The sequence below is a fragment of the Acipenser ruthenus genome, chromosome 19 (assembly GCF_902713425.1).
Source record: "Acipenser ruthenus chromosome 19, fAciRut3.2 maternal haplotype, whole genome shotgun sequence".
Taxonomy (NCBI): Eukaryota; Metazoa; Chordata; class Actinopteri; order Acipenseriformes; family Acipenseridae; genus Acipenser; species Acipenser ruthenus.
The window spans coordinates 20,729,933-20,750,501 of NC_081207.1; the positions used below are offsets into that span (position 1 = coordinate 20,729,933).

General features: G+C 38.3%; 1 protein-coding gene across 4 annotated transcripts in view; it reads left to right on the forward strand.

The window, feature by feature from the left end:
* LOC117424332 (ankyrin repeat domain-containing protein 27-like) overlaps nucleotides 1-20,569 on the forward strand; it is a 55,206-nt gene that overhangs the window by 26,550 nt on the left and 8,087 nt on the right. For 2 of the 4 annotated variants that reach the window (XM_034928307.2, XM_058992587.1), the window contains 14 exons: nucleotides 2,754-2,843; nucleotides 3,773-3,897; nucleotides 6,361-6,443; nucleotides 6,545-6,660; nucleotides 7,312-7,404; nucleotides 7,573-7,770; nucleotides 8,991-9,044; nucleotides 9,721-9,840; nucleotides 10,719-10,763; nucleotides 14,606-14,749; nucleotides 15,819-16,016; nucleotides 17,071-17,190; nucleotides 17,450-17,623; nucleotides 20,116-20,224. In XM_034928307.2, the coding sequence (XP_034784198.2) occupies nucleotides 2,754-2,843; nucleotides 3,773-3,897; nucleotides 6,361-6,443; nucleotides 6,545-6,660; nucleotides 7,312-7,404; nucleotides 7,573-7,770; nucleotides 8,991-9,044; nucleotides 9,721-9,840; nucleotides 10,719-10,763; nucleotides 14,606-14,749; nucleotides 15,819-16,016; nucleotides 17,071-17,190; nucleotides 17,450-17,623; nucleotides 20,116-20,224 (1,669 nt within the window). The remainder of the gene's footprint in view (nucleotides 1-2,753; nucleotides 2,844-3,772; nucleotides 3,898-6,360; nucleotides 6,444-6,544; nucleotides 6,661-7,311; nucleotides 7,405-7,572; nucleotides 7,771-8,990; nucleotides 9,045-9,720; nucleotides 9,841-10,718; nucleotides 10,764-14,605; nucleotides 14,750-15,818; nucleotides 16,017-17,070; nucleotides 17,191-17,449; nucleotides 17,624-20,115; nucleotides 20,225-20,569) is intronic. The other 2 variants (XM_058992586.1, XM_058992585.1) reach the window with 2 other exon arrangements.

Below are 20,569 nucleotides of genomic sequence, written 5' to 3' on the forward strand. Positions count from 1 at the left end.
GCATCACACCACCGCTTTCCAGTCACTAGTCACTCAACGCTGTGCTGACAGAAATAGGATCTACAGAAGGTATGAACATGACATCAGCACAAAACAAGCCAGGTTTATTCGCCTTGAAATCATACAAAGAAAAGAAAATTGACAGAACTGGACGGTGCAAGCCATTGCGAGATGCGTCAAAAATCACACTGGACATTTCCATCAATGCGTTCCATAAGTTTACCAACTAAATCATCACCATTTTCTGTCAAATATTTACGATTAAGATTGTCGGCATTAGGCAGTGTTTTAGCTGATGTACTGTCACATGAAGTCACCAATACATACCTCTCTGCAATAAACAGTGGCTGTCCAGCAAAACACAGCGCTCTAACAAAGTCATTAACACAGTCATTCTGCGCTCTCTTTTTATTAAAGCGTGTGTAAAAGTTGCATTAATGGATTGCTTGTCTCTGTTAACTTTCTTGTTTTAGTTTAATGTGTCGCTTATTTTTCAGTATGTTCTTTTATTTGTGTTTGTGAAGTGACAGAGAACCACGTTTGAATGTTATTTGATCCTCTGACTTCTAAACGTCTGCTGTATCCTAGGATACAGTGTAGGGCTGCTTATTACAATGTCGGAGTCAAAATAAAACAGCATTTTAATCAAATTATTGTGTATTTCCTAGAAAATAGTACCAGGATAATATTGAATAATAGACATAAATCGGGTACAAATCAGTAAAAACCAAAGTCCAGTTAAAAAAAAATCTTGTAATTTTTTGTTAAAATTTGGAATAAACCAGAAACGCGGAACACTAATTCTAGTATATATTATAGTATAAGTTTACTATTAATATGTCACATTTTAAAATGTTTGTAATGATACTCTGTTAAATGTTCACATTGTTCTATTATTAAAGTACTATTCATATGGTAACATTTGTAAGTCTTGTTCATCATACTATCATTGTTATATAAATCTATTATATTGCTTATAAATGTGCAGAATAAAATACTTCTTCCAATCTGGCCCCCTTAAAAAACGAATTGAAGAGCTCTGATTTACAGTCATGGCAGTGGATGAATGCCACTCACATAGTGATTTTCACCAGGAAAGCCCAGCTTCTATTCAGTATCTCATTTCCTCACTATATGTCATTTGGAGGACTATAGATTAAGAAGGTCAGGTTGCTTTTCCACGGTCACACAATGTCAGTAACTGAGTTGGAATTTTATTCCGTGATCTCCTCAGTCCTCTAACCACGAGGCCAAACTGCGTGTTGTTGCCATTCAATGTTTTTTGAAATCTCCGGCTATGAATTATTAAGGCTGATCTAATGTGCACTATATTCCCTATCTGCTAACTGGGCTGTATCCGTTCCTTTCACCCTGCATCTAAACTCCCAGACAATCAAAGGCAAGCGTCTGCAGTGGCTTTTTATTATTTGGCATAATGCCACCCTTGCTTGTTAATCGTCTTCTCCATCAAACTTAATGACAGCTGAACATCTATAAAAGAAAAGGGGGGCTCATGAATAATACATCAGCACAAGTGCATGTAATAAATGTGGCACATTCCCCAGGAATTAATCCGTGGAAAAATGCAGTTATTCAGGAAACAACTTTTCCTATTTAATGTTTATTCCCATTTAAATAAGACTGCTTTCCTGCTGAAGGCTGTTTTTAATCCCGATCACATTGTGATACACCTCTGACATCCTTGGAGCTCATTTCAGAGTAGTGTAATACCCTGCCCATGCTAGGCAACCATCTGTTCACCACATGAATAATTTACAGCCCGTTTTCACATCAGCATGTGTTTGCAAGATTCTAAAATGGAAAACGACAGGGAAAAGTATTGTATAATTGAAGCCATCAGTGTATGTACCGCATTCTTGACAAGTTCCTGAAAAAATGCAGGTTCAGGTTCTTGGCCTTAACTGCAATAAATACATTTATTTCACAAAACATTTATACATGAGTTATTAAAGACTGTTTTGATAAATGGATGAACACGTTGGTTTCTAGCGACTTGTAAAAATAAAGTTTGGTATTAGGCATCAACAAAGTATTGGATTAATCATCTTAAAAAGAGATGATTGCAGTTTTTTTTTTTTTTTTTTACATGGTTACTATTAAATGTAATGAATACAAATCTGTACTATGTTCAAATAAAAATATCAAAACAATCCAGAGCAACTTGGTACGGGTATGAGATATCATAGTTAATTTGAAATTGCTTTGTATACCATTTTCTGTTTCAGTCTATAGAGCTCTTCTAAGTACAGTTGGTACCCCAGTGTCAAATCATTAGCCTGTCTCCCTGCAACACTGTTGTATTTCAATTGTGTCTGCTGGTGTATTGTGTTAGGGTTAACTGTCAACTCCTTTTAAAGTACATATTGCTTACAAAATAATTCCAGTAAATCTTATTTTAAAGACTTCAATCAAGTTATCCCTTATTCTCCTTTGTAGATTAGTCAATATAAATGTGATATTTTATACAAATACCAAATTGCTCTTTGAAAGGAAAGTGGAGGGCTAGTGGTGTAGTGGACTAATTACCACCTAGCCTTATAGCCTTTCAGACAGGTTCAAATCTGGGTCAAGTGAAATTGATTTTTTTTTTTTTTTAATTGGCACAATTGTCAGTCTCTGGTTAAAGAAAAAAACAAAAAAAACTAGTACACAGGAGATGGTAACAATCCGTCTGTAGAATGTTGTAACAGTCTAGCGCTTCACTGTTTCACTTCTTTTAATTTCTCTGGCAGGTGTCAGGAAATGTAAATAACTTGTTCTTCAGACAGAAAATGAATCTGCTGTCTCAGAATGCTGCAACCGCGATTGACTGTCTGTTTGAGGTATGCAACTCTGCGTATATGAATGTGTCTTTATTTTATTGCTTTTTAAATTCAATGAAACTGCTGGAGTAAATTTAATATTCTTTATCTGTACAGTAATATTACAGAGCTATTCTTGTCAATGCCCTGGGCTAGGAACTGGATTCAATGCATTATTTTACTGAAATTGCTTTTGCTGTAAGTTGGTGAGGGGCTGTGACAAAAGCAAGTGCTGAACATCTCCCTCTACCAGCTCTCTGTGAAGAGCGTTTTATTACGTTTTTTTTTTTTTTTCCAGCATAATAGAGGAATTTCACAATCTGTAGTGACAGTAAGACATGTTTTCACCCATTCCTGGCTTGAGTAACATGTATTTCAATTGACAGCTTACAATTCTGTCCTTCATTGAAAAACAATGCTACTTATCAATAGATGTTTTCTATTTGAAATGTAGCCTTGTTTCTGTATGTCACAACTGTATAAGCTGAGATTGGTCCTCCATAAATTTTTTGTCATCTTATTCATTTATCAACCCAGTCGTGGGCTAGAAAAAGGCTGCGTTGACATCCTTTGTCCTTGTAGCAGGTTGCACCATTTCCTTACAAGTATGCATGCAGTTTACTAAACACATGTGACCTGAAAAGAAAACATCAAGGCATATCATACAAGCCCTACTCTTGTTTTAACAAACTATTTTATTTTGGTTAGACACATGTAAATTACCCCCCCCCCCCCCCCCAACAAGTTTTAACTGAGGCAAAGAAAAATTACACGCTTTATGAATACAGTCCCAATGTTTTCCTTTTATAAAGAACAGTCTATAACACGGTATCTGTGTTACATAGATCGAGAGAGAGAGAATACAAAGAAACCAGCATTCAGGTATCATTAAAAATCTCCCCAAAGGCATTTGAAACCCAACAAATTGAAGTCTTTTCTGTTTCGTGCAGCACATCGCCAGTGGTAATGAGAGCGAAGTGGAAAAGCTGTTGAGTGAGGGAGAAAACGAAGAGGAAAGTATTCCAATGTGCCATCCCCTGTGCTCCTGTGACAGCTGCGAGAACCAATTATCTGGGTAAGCCGTCCTGGAAAGTTTGGGCCTTCTCAGGACCAGAATGAGGGACTTAAGAGGAAAAACAGGTGCTCTAGTGCTGTGGTTTCTTAACTCTAGTCCTCTGAGACCAGTAACGGTGACACAAAAAACCCACCCTCACAGACTGCTTGATATGGTCTTTAAATAGCCTGGAAGTATATACATATGTTAGACTGTAATACATACTGGAAACAAAAAAAATACAGACTGTTAGTGCACTTTGAGAACCACTGCTTATCCCTAACCCCTAACACAATTTTTTAAGCTTTTTATTCCATAGTGTTAGTTAATCCATTTCAATAGGTAAAAAAAAAGCCTGTTTAAAGTTACATATAAAGGACATATGCAATCTAACTTACTTAAACTTACATACATTAAATACTACTGTGTTTATTTTCAATTTTACACTTTTTAACAGGTATTTTCCTCCTTTAAAAAAAAAAAAAAATTAAAATCCGCTCCATTGATAAAGACTTCAATTGTCTAAAATTTGTGTCTAACTTTCTTTTGAGTACTATCTAAGTGTTTAAAGTTGTGGATACATTCCCCTAACTGGAGTCAAGCCCCTTCCCAGTAGGCTTGACTCCTGTCTTAGCAGACGCCCTTATCCAGGGCGATTTACAATTGTTACAAGATATCACATTATTTTTACATACAATTACCCATTTATACAGTTGGGTTTTTACTAGAGCAATCTAGGTAAAGTACCTTGCTCAAGGGTACAGCAGCAGTGTCCCCCACCTGGAATCGAACCCACGACCCTCCGGTCAAGAGTCCAGAGCCCTAACCACTACTCCACACTGCTGCCCTGTTGGTCTTACCTGCTTATTGAACCGGATTAAAAGATTGCTACTACACAGGCAGCTGATAATAATTGTGCACAATGTTCATTTGTAGGAAAATGTAGGTGGGGATTTTAATAGCTTTTGTGCTAATGAACAGATTACGGAAGCTTAAAGTGTTATGAAAGGAACTGTGCTTGGTATTAATCCTCCTTCAGTGAGGCTGTTTTAATCCGACACCTACACTACAGCACTGAACTGGATCTGTGAGTAAACCAACACTGAAATGAAAGCGGACCGTTTTTACAGGGCAGATCTTACACAGTTACAGGCTGGATATTAGCACTACCAAAAGTGTACCTGAGTTGTGCAGGGTGCATTTTCACAATAGTTTGCGCTAGTATGCTAATTGGTTCCGGCACGCATTCTGATTGACTGATGTAAATGATGTGTCTCACAAGTAGATGCTTGCTTCGGAGTGTGAACTCCAGGGATAGACTCGTGCGTGTGTGGTCTTTTCTGTGAAATAATAATGTTATTCACATTTCTTTCTACTTTTTTGTTTGTGTATCTGTGCTGCAGTAAAACCCTTTTCCCAGATGTATAGTGCCCAGATTTTCATAAGAGCTTGCTGGTAGTAAATCGTTTTATTTCCAATTCTTTCTTTTTTTCAATATGAATAAGTTGGCTTTGTATCTAAATCCAACAATATTTGTTTGAAATGCAGATATAAACTGAACCTTGTGATCTGCCCTATTAAACAATATGGGTTGTTAACAAGCAGTAGAGAAGGTTTCATTTTTATTGTTGGTTCTATTTTTAATTTTTTTAATTTATTTAATGGTCTATTTCTATATATTTTGTTTATGTAAAAACCTTTTAAAAATGCTAAACTGTAGAGACATTTGATCATGTAAACAGCATTGGTGTTGTAAAAGAAAGTTACATTGTATTAACCTTTTAGCAATTATTTTATCCAATTGAGTTCCAGAAATGCAATTCGCAGTGCCCCATAGAAATCTGAAATGTGTGCACTAAATTGAATGTGTCTGCTTTGATGCATCATCCTAAAGTTTAGCCTTCTGTTAACACTTTATCAGAAAAGTGATGTTGTTTACTGTACATGTCCCAAAGGTATTTTTAGCTGTAGTGACGCAAGCTGCTTCTTCCTTTGAAACCTGCATGCCACTGCTTCACACTGTGCACTAAAGAGGGCTGCTGCCGATATTACTTTCAGCAGTGGGAGGTTATACAAGTTCAGAATACTAAAACACCTGTGATTTTGATTACAGCAGTGTGCAATCAAGAAAAAATAATCCTGGTACTTAAATGCTACATATTTTGGAATAATAATGTTATATATTTGTAATCTTTTGAGATTTTCTTTTGGTTTATAGCTGTATTTTAATGTTATTCAGCTTTACATTTTTTAAAACATTTCAATAGAACAATGTGGCTCAGCAGGAGGAATATTGTTCTTTTACAGAGGCAACAAAATGTTTACCGTACAGATGTAAAAAACTATTTTTAAAACCAAATTGGACAGAATTTAAGATTTGAAGGTTTGGATTGTGTGCAGTCCTGTGTAAAGTACCTCTTTTTCATTGTTACTTGATAATGTTGTTTGCTGTTTTGAACGGCTTGCTTTTTTCCTTTTTTGTAGCAGACTGAATGACCCGTCCATTGTCACTCCATTCTCTAGAGATGATCGAGGGTACACGCCACTCCATATTGCTGCTATCTGTGGTGGGAACCTTTTTAAACTGATTCTACTTAAAGATCTTTAAAATACAATGTTTTCCTTTTTTGAACATGTTTTTTCTTTCTCTCTCTCTCTCTCTCTGAAGGTCAGTCATCATTAATAGATCTGCTGGTTTCAAAGGGAGCTGTTGTGAACGCAACAGACTATCATGCTTTAACTCCACTGCACCTGTCCTGCCAAAAAGGGTACCAAAGCGGGACAGTAAGTGACCCAGCCCTGAAGTTTAATTGTTTTCCTTCAAAGAGTTTACAATGAGGAAAGCATAGCATAGTGGAAATTTCGTTAAGCCTGCTCAAGCATGGAAAAACACAGTAAGGTATGGAGACATGTTGTACAAACACAGTAAAGGATACTTAATTCCTAGTATATAGCCATAGTTACGAGTGCCATTAGTGTTCCACCTTAGAATTAAAATGCTAGTGGAATTCTATTATGATGCAAATGGGAGCCAGGATTATTCTGTCTTATAGCTGATTCTAGGTTATAAAGTGCTGCCTTATGAAAGGGGAGCACTGTGGTTATGCATGGGAAAACTGCACAGTCTCCATGGCAACCATTTGTATGGGCTCCATCCTACCAAAACAGAGATGCTTTGTTTTATATAATGTTAAAGCAGGTGCTATCAGAGTAGAGTTTAGGGGGCTTGGGTTGATTTAGATATGGTCCAGATCTAAATGGCATCTGCAGTGTACAATCTGAATCAACCTGTCTCATTGTGTATTAGAAATCAATTGGTGGAAGAGGCGAGGTGCAGTGTCTTGAGATATTGGTCTGCTCAGTGCACTCTGTTCTGAGATGTGGTTTTGGTTATATTTAGCTCACATTGTTGCTTTGTTACTTTTGTTTCCCCAGTTGCTGCTGTTACACTACAAAGCCAGCACCAACGTGCAGGATATCAATGGCAGCACTCCGCTCCATTTGGCCTGCATGTACGGGCATGAAGATGTAAGTTGCTCACGCCAAGAAGAGAAATTTAAACCTGTGTTTCCTTTGCTTTTATAGAAGACTGATTTATAAATATCCATGTTTATATATAACAAATGAAGGTGCACAGCAGTCAGAAGTATTTGTTCTGTTTGCTGCAATCACTTCAGTGTTTCTGTTGTTCTGCAGTGCGTGAAGGCACTGGTGTACTATGATGCACACTCCTGCAGACTGGACATTCAGAATGATAAAGGAGACACTCCCCTCCACATTGCAGCTCGCTGGGGCTATGAAGGAGTCATTGAGGTGCTGCTGGAGAATGGAGCCAGTACTGATATTCCCAACAAGGCAAAGGAGACTCCATTTCAGTGTGCGCTTAACTCCAAGGTACTGCTGTCTGGACATAAAGCGCTTCTTTAGAATGTGCTTCTTTTGCAGGGTCCCTACTGTAAATAGCTATTTTTAAATTATATTCTGAACTGCACATAACAAAATATTTTGTTTGAAAGATACCGTGTCTTTGGGTTACAATCGTGGGGACTTAATAAAGCCACCATATTAAGGTAATGTGACTTACAACAAGATAGAACGGTTAAAGTTATTCTCTAATATTTGGTACACTGCTGAATTCAGATTTTTCTCAATTCTGTCACTGTTGTTGTCCAGTAAACATTAACCGTTTTAATACCACATTGGTTTAACCTTTAATATTGTGTTTTTTTTAGATCTTCTGCTGTTTTGATCAATTAAATAGATAGACCTCAGTGTCCTTACTGTTGGTACACAGCTGTTTTTTGTGATTCTTTTACCACTGGCCACGTCAATGACACAGCTCAGTTTCACAAATCAATTTTACTTCATGTTTACAAACTATTCTATCAGAGACACCATTCCCCACTCCAGTCTTGTCACACTTCAGCCAACACCACCACGATTTCAACCTGCGTTTATGCATATCAGTTTTATATGCAACCATAACACTCCATAAAAAAAGACCGAGCAACAAGCAATAACTGATAGCCCATTCGGAATTAACAAAATAATAGCACCACACCAGACAATATTTCCCACTTAAGACCTCACACTATCTACGACCCCATCTTCTCATCTTTTTATTATTTGTTTATTTATTTCTCTCTTGTACCAACTCTCTAATTCTCGCATCCTTTTTTTATTGTTCTTCTTTTCCTCCTGTTTCCATTGTTGCCCATGTGACTAACTAGCCTCTCAGAGCTCTGCAAGATTATTGTTCCATTCAAGGAAACCCATTCCTCTTAATTTGACCATTCAAACTTTATCAACTGGGAGTGGAGTTCGCACTCCCAACATGGCAAATGAAGGGAATCTCAAACCATTCCAACATTTGAGGACAGTGAAAAAGTTTAACGGTTTGTTATCTATACAGTAGGTTCCTTTTAAGCACTGTATTTCTAAATCCATCACTATTGAGTGTTTAATAGTTATGATGAGATGCCATTTCTCTTCAATTATTGCTCCTGTCCTCTGATGGTTAAACCTTCTGCTTGGCCCAAATAAATGAACTGTACATGGTGTGTGGGTGTTTTTTTTTTAATATCTTTCTGAGATTTTTTTTTTGTCCCTTGCAGATTTTAGCATTACTGGAATTGACCAACAGTGGATTTAGACAGAATGCTAGTGAGGTAAATCCCTTATTTCTGTTGGCATGTGCTGTCTTGCATTAAAAAGAGCATTCAGATCAATTTTCCCATTTTTGTTATTGGTGTGAACAGCCATGGTCTTCTTGTTCTTTTCATAATATCTGTGCTGTAGGTTACATGGTCAGATTGCAAGTAGATCATTGGACAGAAATAGTTATTGTTTATACCAGGAGCGACTAATGTAGTGCTAATACAATTTAATAAAATTGATTTTAAATCTTGATTAAGACTCCTTAAAAGATATAAAAGTTTGACACTTACAGGCAGGGGCCCAGTGGCGCACCTAGTGAAACCCTGGTTTTTTTTAATTGCAGGACGAGTCACGCGAGTGTGGTTCAAATCCCACTTGCCAAAGTGCCGGTGGCTAGCCTAATAGAATGGGTCTAGATTGGCCCACAGGTCCTGGTGATTACCCAGGATGGACCTTGTCTCCAAGGTTCAGTAGCTTGGTATAATCTGTGGATTTAAATTTAGCAAGTGAAAAGAGGATTGGCTTGAGTCTTCCTAATCTGAGGTGGGTTGCAGCAGTGAGTTGACATTCAAAATGGTATGAAATAATGGGCACAATTGATTAAAAATGAATAATAATAGTAATAATAATAATAGATGTGCCACATACAGCAGTAATTGATGATCGTTATTTTTTGCTTCCTGGCAGTCTCCTGGAAGATCTCCTCAGCCCTCCACAGATACATGCAGCCGGAGGTCATCCACATCAAGTGTGTCCTCCTCACTGTCCACAGACATACACGAAAACGAGAAAGGAAAACACAAGGAGGTAACGAGTTACCTGTCAGCCGCTCCGTGTGAACCAGTGGAATCGAGCTACTCCGGTTTCATCCCTTTACTCATTTCGAATAGTTCTGTGAGGTTTCTGTGTAGCAATTGAACTGAAGCTTTGACAACCTGTGAGTCAGACTGTGGCCTTTACCTTCTGCACAGTCTCCGTTTCAGAGCACTCTGTGGTTTTTCCCCCTGTAATGTTTGATGAGCTGCAGCGTCTAAGCACTTAATCATTTATAAACTAGTTTTTTTTTTTTAATTGACAGAAAAAAAGAAATTTGTCAAAAACATGACAAAGGGAAAACCAATGTGATTGCATGCTCTATAATAGGTTTGATGTGCCTATAAAAAGTTACTTTACTAAAGGGTGGCTTATAAGCGCTACAGTTTGCTGTTCTGTTGTGTTTTAGGTGCTCATTAAAGATATATGTTTAACACTACACCACAGAAATTCAGTGATGATTTGTATCCAGGGACGGAAATAAGACTCCCCGGTTTTCAATCTATACCCTGTGGCTAATCAAGCTTGTAGTAAAACCTGGAATGGGTGAAACTGCAGTGCAATAGGAGTGTTATTTCCATCCCTGATCCACACTATGAAAATAAACACTTTAAGAGCTGTGTTTTACAAACATGCTTGAAAAGTCAGCAGCCACACAGACACATGTTTTGTAAAGCTCGGTCTTTAGCAGCTGATCCAGTGGAGTTCTGCTATAAAACACACTACAGCAGTAATTCCTTAATGACTCTACTTGGATGATTCAGTTGTCTATAATCCTGGAGAAAGAGATTATCAGGTCAATAAAGGGTGCCGGACGAGGGTGGTGTTGGATTTTAATTCCAGTTTTACAGAAGCTTTTGTGTTTTTATCAGGTAGAGAAGCTGCTGAGGGCTATCGCTGACGGAGATGTGGAGATGGTAAGAAAGACCTGCCCATTTATTAACAAAAGTCAAGGATCCCGATTTTTACCAATCTAAACAGTGGTGGACAGCCAAGTTTACCATAGTAAAAACGTAGCAAAGTGTAACAAAGCCTAAGTCAACAGTTTAAAGCCAAGAGGTATGGTAAATGCATCTGTTCCACAGGTGAAGTGAGACACCCAGTATTAGCATTTTATTGCCATTGCAGAAAAAACTAGGTTGGACATTAGTTTTCCATTTTACCTAAAATGGATTCCTTCCATTTCTTCCAAAGGTGACTGGTATTGCACTGAATCTGTTATCAGTCACCAACCCACGTTTTCAGTTGTGCAGATGAAATAAAATCAAACCCTATATATGAATCGCCCACCGAAATTATTCTCCTTGTTAATGATATAAAACTTACTTACCTAATTAACCAGCTTGATATAAAAATATCCAGACCTCCTCCCTTCTGTTGTTGGATTTAGCATCACCCCCCTTGTGGCCACCCCACTTGGCTTACCTTTGTTCTAACGTGGGGAGGGAGGTCCAAATGGTCAGGCAATCATCCCTCAGCTAAGGTGGTTTGTGGTAAAAAATAACTGTATAATAACAAATGCAGATTCTTACCAATAAAATCCATTCCCTTCACTCGGGTTGTTGTCTCCTGATGTAGTTTTAGTGTGATCACTGCCTGCTACATTGAAAGAGCACAAAATGCTCCAGGGAGGGTTGTATTTTTGACACATTTTTACTTTTAGTTTTCTACACAATTTGAAATGCCAAATTTGAATGTCTCATTTCCCTTGCAACCCAGCGTTGAACTGTGTACAGCGAGTTTTCTTCCAGAACCTTTCTTCCACTGGGCCAATGTAGCGCCGTTAGTCAATATCGGCAACTTGACGTTAACAGCATTCAAACCGCGCTTGTATGACTCGCCCTCCAGTCTCTACAGTAGTGCTTTTTCTAAGGGAGACACTGGGGACTCCAAGACATAGAAAATCTTTGTAGAAACAAGCGTTAAGACAAAGTGAGTTTATGATGCTGACGGACATTTCTCTTGATTGGGTAAAGAGGGTTCTATTGTTTCAATTCAAGGCAAATTAGACTAAAAAATGCAAGGCTAACATGAGTCAAGTCTCACTTGTTTTTTGTTCAAGCTAACACAATGTTTATTCCTAAAAATATATAGTTGTATTTGTTGTTATTGATTTGTTTCCAAATCATGCATCATGCCTATGCTAGTTGTTTCTATTCTAATCTTTGTAGTTGTTAATGAGAGTCTTTTTTTTACCTGCTGGAATTCTGTTTTTACCCTGTTATGTGTAATCAAATTCTCTATGTTGACTGTTGAGGTGGCATATCATATCCTGTCAGTGTAGCAGACGATTGTGATTTCCAATACTAAAATATATTATGTTAGCCTTTATATTAGAGGATCTTATTTTTACATTGAACAGTGGCAATCACTCTTTGCCAGGCCACATATAGGGAAGTTATGTGCTCTCAACGCTAAACTGAGATAATCTAAAGAGTCATGGCATCTGCTTTGCTGAGTTTAGCAATAATCCTATGGCACCTCGATCCACGAGCAGTTGAGGACAGTGTAGAGTCTGACTGGACTGGAAGGAACCTGTAATCCAGGTTCTTGTTTGTAAGGCTCTGGCCACCTGATCAGGTCTTCACAGGCTGATACAATCCAAGTGAGATTGAAATTAATACATAAATGATTTATCAACTGGTTTTTCAAACGTCATTATTATTATTTTTTTTACTTCAAAACAGGGCTCTTAAAGAGCAACGTATCCTGCAGACTTCTTGAAGCTTAAGAATTTTAAGCATTCTTGATTAGCTCTCTCACGCACATCCTCTCTCTAAACAGCTGGTACACCACAGTGTAACCATTACACTGAAATGAATAAGAAAAACCACAAGTCACTGGTACCAGGAACTGGAGTTAAGAACCATTGATTTTACAATATTGATAAGTAGACAGAGGTTAAAGTGGAAACCATTAAATTGGGGCACTAAGGGGCTGTGCATCTTCTTGGTGCCAGCACTCTTGTAAACCAGCCACAAGAATCTGCAGGGCAGAAGAGCTTCAACCATGATCTCATTAAGACAGACCCCTGTCAAGTACAGTAGTCCAATCGGGTGCAGGCTGGAAATGTGCTCATGTACTGTAGAATATGCTGGGGCCTTGATTAAATCTTTGTCTTTAAAATAAATGCTTTGCAGGAAAGTCCAAAAGGTTTCCCTCTCCTGTCCCCTCAACAGTAGCTGGCAAAGCCCCAGGCTTTCCATAATCTCAGACAATCCCTGCTAAAAGGATTGTGGAGGGTTTTGCGAAGGAGAGAGGGAGGAGTGTGCTCTAATTGGACTGCGGGAAGTCATTTATAATTTACCGTATTGTCATTCATTGTAGCGACTTGGCTGGGCATTGGACAGCAGGACCTCCTTTTTAATTGGACTTAAATGAAAGAAGCTTGGCAGCTGGGTGGCTGCTTGTGTGTTTTAGGTGACAGTGTTGCTGTAGGAAGAGCTTTATCAAACATTAAAGGTGAAGATCCGGGAAGTTTTGAAGTGAGAGGATGGGGAGCGGTGAGGGGCAGCTCAGCTGGGGCTACCGGTTCAGGTGCTGAGTCTTTGGTCCATCTCCAGAGGGGGCTGCAGTTTCTCACTTTCTCACTTGGAATGGGCACCAAGAAAAAAGACTTGAACTCCAAAACATGCCCTGTTTGCTCAGTGATTACAGCACAAATACATATATTAAAAAAAAAACTGCATTGATGTCTGTGCCATAGATACAGCACAATTGGGCAGCAGTGTGGAGTAGTGGTTAGGGTTGTGGACTCTTGACCAGAGGGTTGTGGGTTCAATCCCAGGTGGGGGACACTGCTGCTGTACCCTTGAGCAAGGTACTTTACCTAGATTGCTCCAGTAAAAAAAAAAAAAACTGTATAAATGGGTAATTGTATGTAAAAATAATGGTAAAAAATAATGTAATTGTATGTAAAAATAATGTGATATCTTGTAACAATTGTAAGTCGCCCTGGATAAGGGCGTCTGCTAAGAAATAAATAATTGCCAGTCTGCATTTTTTGCAGTTACCATTACCTTATACAGACAACACCATTGTAGCACCTGCAATTATTTATTTGCTCATTGATCCTCTTCAGTACTATATTTTGGTAGTATCAGTATTACGCTGTGATTCTTAGTTGTGTGCTGTTTAAAATAATTGTAGCTAACAAAATCATTTCATAACTTTTACCTGATTCGCACTGCTATTAGCTAAATAGGTCTCAAATGTGTAGTTTTGAAAGAAACACGTTATAACATTTATTTTCATTTAAACATAAAATCTGGTACTACGGCAAAGAAATATCTTGGTTTCTATGCCTTATTCTCAGGTTATCTGATTGCACTTGCACTTCCTGGTCGTTTCACTTCAGAAGTGTCTTCTGGGTCAAAGAATGCTACTGGCTGAAAGCTTGTCAGTCAGTAGGGGAAGCAGCTGGCTGATTACAAATGTAAAGAACTGGTGAAGGGATGAGGACAATTTCACCCTTTAGGTGAAATGACCAAGCAAGTGATATATGGTACCAAGTGTAATACCATATATTATATTTTCAATTACATTTTGACTGTATGTGTTTCTTCCAAAACTGGACATTTGAGACATACACAGCCTATAAGAGTTCTGGAATTATTTTGTTAGCTACAATCCCTTTAGAGGTCCCCAGTGGCTCATCTAAGTGTGTCTGTATGTATATCGCAGTGGTGAGGAGACAAATTTGGTAATTTCAGACTGGGTATAAAAAGGGGTAACATTTGTATGTTTGTTTTACCTGCAGGTGCGTTACCTGTTGGAATGGCTGGATCATTATCCTGAGGAGGTTGCGGAGGTGGTAGAGGAGGCGGAGGAGGCCAGCCCGGGGCTGAAGACCGAGTTCTGTCACCCGTTGTGCCAGTGCCCAGAGTGTGAACCCGCACAGAAGGTGGGCGTTTATTTTAGGTTCTCTTTCAACTATAGTGCAAGAGTACCATGCATAACAGTAGATGCTGTATTACTTTCCCATATTATAAACCACCATAAAGCTTATCATAGCAAATTGAAATTCCAGATTTCAGAACTTTATGTTGCCATAAATCTTGCAGGGTAGACTCTGACAAAAAAAAAAGCTAAAGACATGGATAACAGAATTGACTGTATTGTGTTAAAACATGATTTATAATAAGTTAATATGTACAGTTGACCCTGTCTCTTATGGTACAGTCAACCCTCTTTATACCGCCAGGTAAAGGCCATTGGCAAAAAGGGCAATAAGTGAGGGTGGCGTTATAGTGAGGGCCAAAAAAAACACACACACACAACCTTCTATGTTTGCAATACATTCAAACGTTTTATTTTTTTAGTTATACAAATCTCCAGGCCATTTTAATAAAACATTCATCTTTTTTTTTAAACTACAGTACTAGTTCTTAACACAACAGTAGGTCTACTAGTCACGTTTTATCATCTTTTCCCATCTGTATGAAACATACATGGTTACTTTTGAGGAGCTGTTGATACTTAATAAAAATAATAAAATAAACACTCATTTAGTGTCCAATCACCGAAACAACAATTCCATAAAAACAAAAAAGCATACACTTTATTTTTTATTTTTATTATTACTGTACTGGTCATTTGAACTTCACTGTTTGTGGCATGACTGTAAGCCTGCTGAATACTATCCCCCATTGAACGATGCCGTCTATTTATTTCACAAAGCAATTTAAGCTCAACAGCATTCTTTTTTAAGCAGTAAAATAGCACTGTTTTTATATTGGTGACATTTGTTCAGAGAGAATAGCTGGCGTATGCGAGGGTGGCATTATGAAGGGGGGCGGTATAACACTGGACAACTGTCTTGGAGAACCCCAAAAGTAGCTTAGCTAAAACTTTTACACAATTTCAATTATCTAGGTCATATAAAACTGTGACTATTAACATAGGATACTTGTCATGTTAATAATCGTTGGTGCCACTGTGGTGTAAGTTCCTGTCCTCCCGTGTTTGTCCAGAAGCTGGCCAGTGTGCGGGTGAGCGGTCTGGGTGTGAACATCAGTAACCAGGACGGCTTCACTCCCCTGCATGTGGCTGCTCTTCATGGACACGCTTCCTTGGTCTCCTTGCTCATTGGGAACGGAGCCAACATCAACGCTCAGAACACTCAGAGCGCCACGCCACTGCACCTGGCCTGCCAGAACAGCCACCTGCAGGTGGGTGTATTCCCAGCAGTACAGCCTGGAAAACACAGACCGCCATACCTCCATACTGACACAGCTGCTGATGAGGGCCTTGCAAAATGTTTGTATTCTGAAAGATGCATAAACCTTTTTTAAAGTTATCAAGCCTTAAGAAACAGCTTGGATGGATTTAGAAGCCTGCAAATGTTTACATCTCTGTTTTGGCCTGTCATAAAAAAAAGGGCACAAATTCATGGAGTTATAGAAATAAAAACTTTAAAAATGTAAAAAAAAAAAAAAAAAAAAAAAAAAAAAAGCCATTTAGGGGTTCGTGTCTGGCCTGCAAATTATTTTGGGTGTTTCATAGCCTCACTAAGTTTGATACACATTAAAAAATGTTTTTTAATCTTGTAAATTTAAGCAGCATAACTAACAGATAATGTACTACTTTACCTAGTGGTGAGAGTTTTAATAATATTCTAAACAATATTTAAAGGCTTGGTAAAGAATAAACCCCATGTACTCTATTATAAAAACAGTCTGTAGTATTTACTTATTAAACAAAGCTGTTTCATTTTAACTGCCTTGTTTCACGTAGGCTATCCAATCTTAACAATATGGTGTGCTCCATTTAGATAAATGCTTGTTTCATTAAGCTATATTGTGTATATTTTGTTTGATACTTAATAAAAATAATAAAATAAACACTCATTTAGTGTCCAATCACCGAAACAACAATTCCATAAAAACAAAAAAGCATACACTTTATTTTTTATTTTTATTATTACTGTACTAAAGGCTTGGTAAAGAATAAACCCCATGTACTCTATTATAAAAACAGTCTGTAGTATTTACTTATTAAACAAAGCTGTTTCATTTTAACTGCCTTGTTTCACGTAGGCTATCCAATCTTAACAATATGGTGTGCTCCATTTAGATAAATGCTTGTTTCATTAAGCTATATTGTGTATATTTTGTATTGTTGCAACCTTGGTGCAGAACTAGCCCCATGCCAGGGCTGATCCTATTACAAGGTATTTCTTATACAACTATTCCAATAAATAATCACAGGTTTGTTTTTCAATAGGTGGTGACATCCTTACTTGAATGCAATGCTAAATTAAACAAGAAGGATCACTTTGGAAATACACCCTTGATTTATACATGCCTGAGGGGACATCTGGAGACAGCCATGGTGTTGCTGGAGGTAGTGTTCTTCTTGTGTTTTTGACACCATTAGAGCTTCACCTTTACAGCTTCATATCTGAACATCCCCTAAAATTCAGTCTGTATGCCCCAAGTCTGTGCATCTCCCTCCTTCGCCACATTAGGAATGCTCTCTCATTAGAAAACGTCTATTTAGGGGATCTGAGAGCTGTGCAATATCTAAATGTATTGCATTGAGATTATTCTCCAATCGTTTTGGATCTCGTCCTCTCTGTTTGATTGGGCTATGTTCTCCTCAGAGTGGAGCATCGCTGAATGTTGCCAACAATCAGGGGAACACAGCTCTGCACGAGGCAGTGAAGGGAAGCCACCGCCCCCTGGTGGAGCTGCTGCTGCAGTGCGGGGCGTCGCTGCAGGTGAGGAACAAGCGGCTGCGCACTCCACTAGACTGCGCCGAGGAGATGTGTGGCAGGGTAAGCCTTTAACACTATACAAGCCATTCAGCCAGGTGTGTGTGTATGAAGCACCTAACACCAAGCTTGAATCTACTGGGGGTGAAATGGTTTGTTGTGTGCTGGTGCATTGGCCATCAAGAGCCAGGTTAAAAAAAAAAAAAAAGTCTTTGTTTTAATATTCTTTGTATTATTATTATTATTATTATGTATGTATTTATTTATTTATTTATTTATTTATTTATTTATTTATTTATGTATAAATAAGAAAATCTTTTTTGGCATGGGACTTGCCTACATCCTCAAACACATCCTCCTAACACCATAATATCATTTTTAAAGATGCCCCTTTCTTTACTAACTTGATTTTAGTCTCCCCGGCCGGGATGAAATCCCCTGTGAAGGGGATATAGTGGAGGCGGTCATATGTATGCGTGTCACACTTCAGACATTGTTGCATATATCTGGATAACAACTTACCCAATTGTCATGAAACTTGGTAGTAACATTATTTAGTTTAAGTTACTGTGAGAATATCAGATCCTGGAGATATATACGGGGGAGTGTGTGCCTCTCTACATCTGTCCATTTCAAACTGTTATAGACCAGGAAGGAAAAACAAAGTTTCTTCTACTCATAATACTTTACAAGACTTTATTAAAAAGGTATTTCACTCAGCACAGCTGAACATGTGGGCTCTGTCCTGTTTCTTCACACCCATGGTTCTGATGAATAACATCCAGCAAGTCTCATTCCCAGGGTTTCTCGACAGTGTTTAGCAGGAGAGCAGTCGAGGTAAAGTTTTTGGAGGCTCTTCCCCCTGATCAAATGGTGAGATCCTTCTTAAAGACATTCCTGTGCATGTAGGCTGTTTCAGATCCTAGCAGGAATAATCACTCGCTTGAAATCTCCAAATTCTAGCCTTCTGTTGTTAATCACAATGTGTTCTTGTGCGGGGAATACTGAACTGTATTTCTGCAGTGACCCACCTTTGTGTTTTATGATTATTTGGTGTCTGATTCTTCTGTACTTTAGCAGTTACTTTATTAGAAAGCAGATCTTGTTGACAGTTCAGTTTGTTTACATTCCATAAAGTATAGATGCTATACTATATGAAGAACAGGCGACTGTTGCTTCAGCCATTAAAGGAATAAAGTTCTTCACAGCTTTTATCCAGATTAAAGGCAGGACTAATGTATTAGAAGGCTAGATAATCCTATTTGAGGACACAGAAAACAGTGGTTTAATTAAAGCGTTTTGTAACATCTTAATACAGAGGTGGGCTAATCCACTTGGCCTGCACTCACCCCTGTGTGTGTGTTTGGTGACTTCTTTATAGAACTAACTTGTTAAGGTGTAACAATAGGAGTCATCAGCCCTGTGCTATATCTTCTCAGAAGTGCTCAGATTTTATTACAGGAGTTAATCAACCAGTAATTGGTCTCACACAAGTCTGTAGGTTTTTTATTTAAATGAACCAGCATGAAGAATGTTTAGCATGGGCTTGATTGCAAGAGGAGTGGGTCTCTTAATATTCAGTTTGCTGCTTTACTTTTCTTTGAGCTTGTGTGTGGGTGGTTGCCAGGGCCACTGTTTTGTAATATGTGGTAGGAATTGTGTGTGGGGAGGGTGGGGGAGCTGACAAAATGAAGTGACATGAGGGGGCTTTCTTTATTCTTTCCATAAAGTAATGACATTGTTCTTGTAGGGGAATTGCAACTGTTGAGCTGCATGCTTTCTGAGGTGAAGGTTCTCCATGACACTATAAATTATATCACAGATCGTTTTTTTTTTGTATATAAAACTGTATGTATAGCATTGGACTGAACATTTCTGGCTGCTTTAGGCAGGGTTTTGCTTACATGACTGAGCAGGGCCTGTCCTTTCTAAAACTGCACACAGGAACTGTAAATGACCTGTCTAGCGGCAGCCCTTAAGTGACAATGACAGGCTTCACACGAGAAGCAGCACTTTGTACTGCATGTAAAGAGGCTCCTGTGTTCAGTGGGTAACGACTGGAGGTCCAAGATGGCTGCAGAATTGACTGGAAACTGGTGAAACTACTGTCCTGGATGCAACTTCCATCACAGCTGAATTAGACACCAGTTATGTGCCATGATTCAGTTCAAGCACATACCCACCTCCTTCAACATGTGTCCTTTTACAACCGCACAGATAAAAGGAACTTTAAACCTGGATATCCAAAGTGTTGCATTCATTAAATAAACAAGCAGCATCCCCTGGTATCCTCAGGAATAATGACCTTGGGGTTTACTAATGCTGGCTGTGTGTAAATATTCCCTCAGGAACCAGAAAACTGCTTGATAATTCCATATATTAATTGTGAAGCTAATTTTAATTAAATGAATGTATTTCTTTTTAAAATAAAATTGCATTGTTTTGTTATTTCGTCCATAGTATTACATTTACAATATACAGTTAAAATTTATGTAGCTCTACATTTTGACAGTTTTTTTATTGCTTTTCTCATTGTTGCTTTGTATTCCCTGTAGAACACTGAGATTCTGAGGATTCTGCAGAAAGCCCCGCGGTGCACAGGAGCTGTTGGCACACCGACACTCAAAACACCTGCAAAAGAAATATCTGGAGAACTACGGAAATGTAAGTGATGGCTGTTCCCTCATGATGATTTCTTTATGATGTATTTAAACCATTGAGACAGAAGCCTAATTTTCAAGGGGTGCTTCTTTTTACTTTATTGACTACAGCACTTATCGGGTTAATTGTGGATAAGAAAATGTAGCGTAGTGTTTACGGGTGCAGTTTATTTTGGATCATGAACAATCTGGCTGTTTTTTTCCAAGGGTTGTGTGTCATTCTTTGTGTTTACAACTTCAAAACAATGTGCACAAGTAAAAAATGTAAGGAATCTAAAAAGGAGTCTGTATTGTGAAATGTTCTCTCCTACAGTGTCTATGTCTGTAATGTTTTTATTTCTCAGTCATG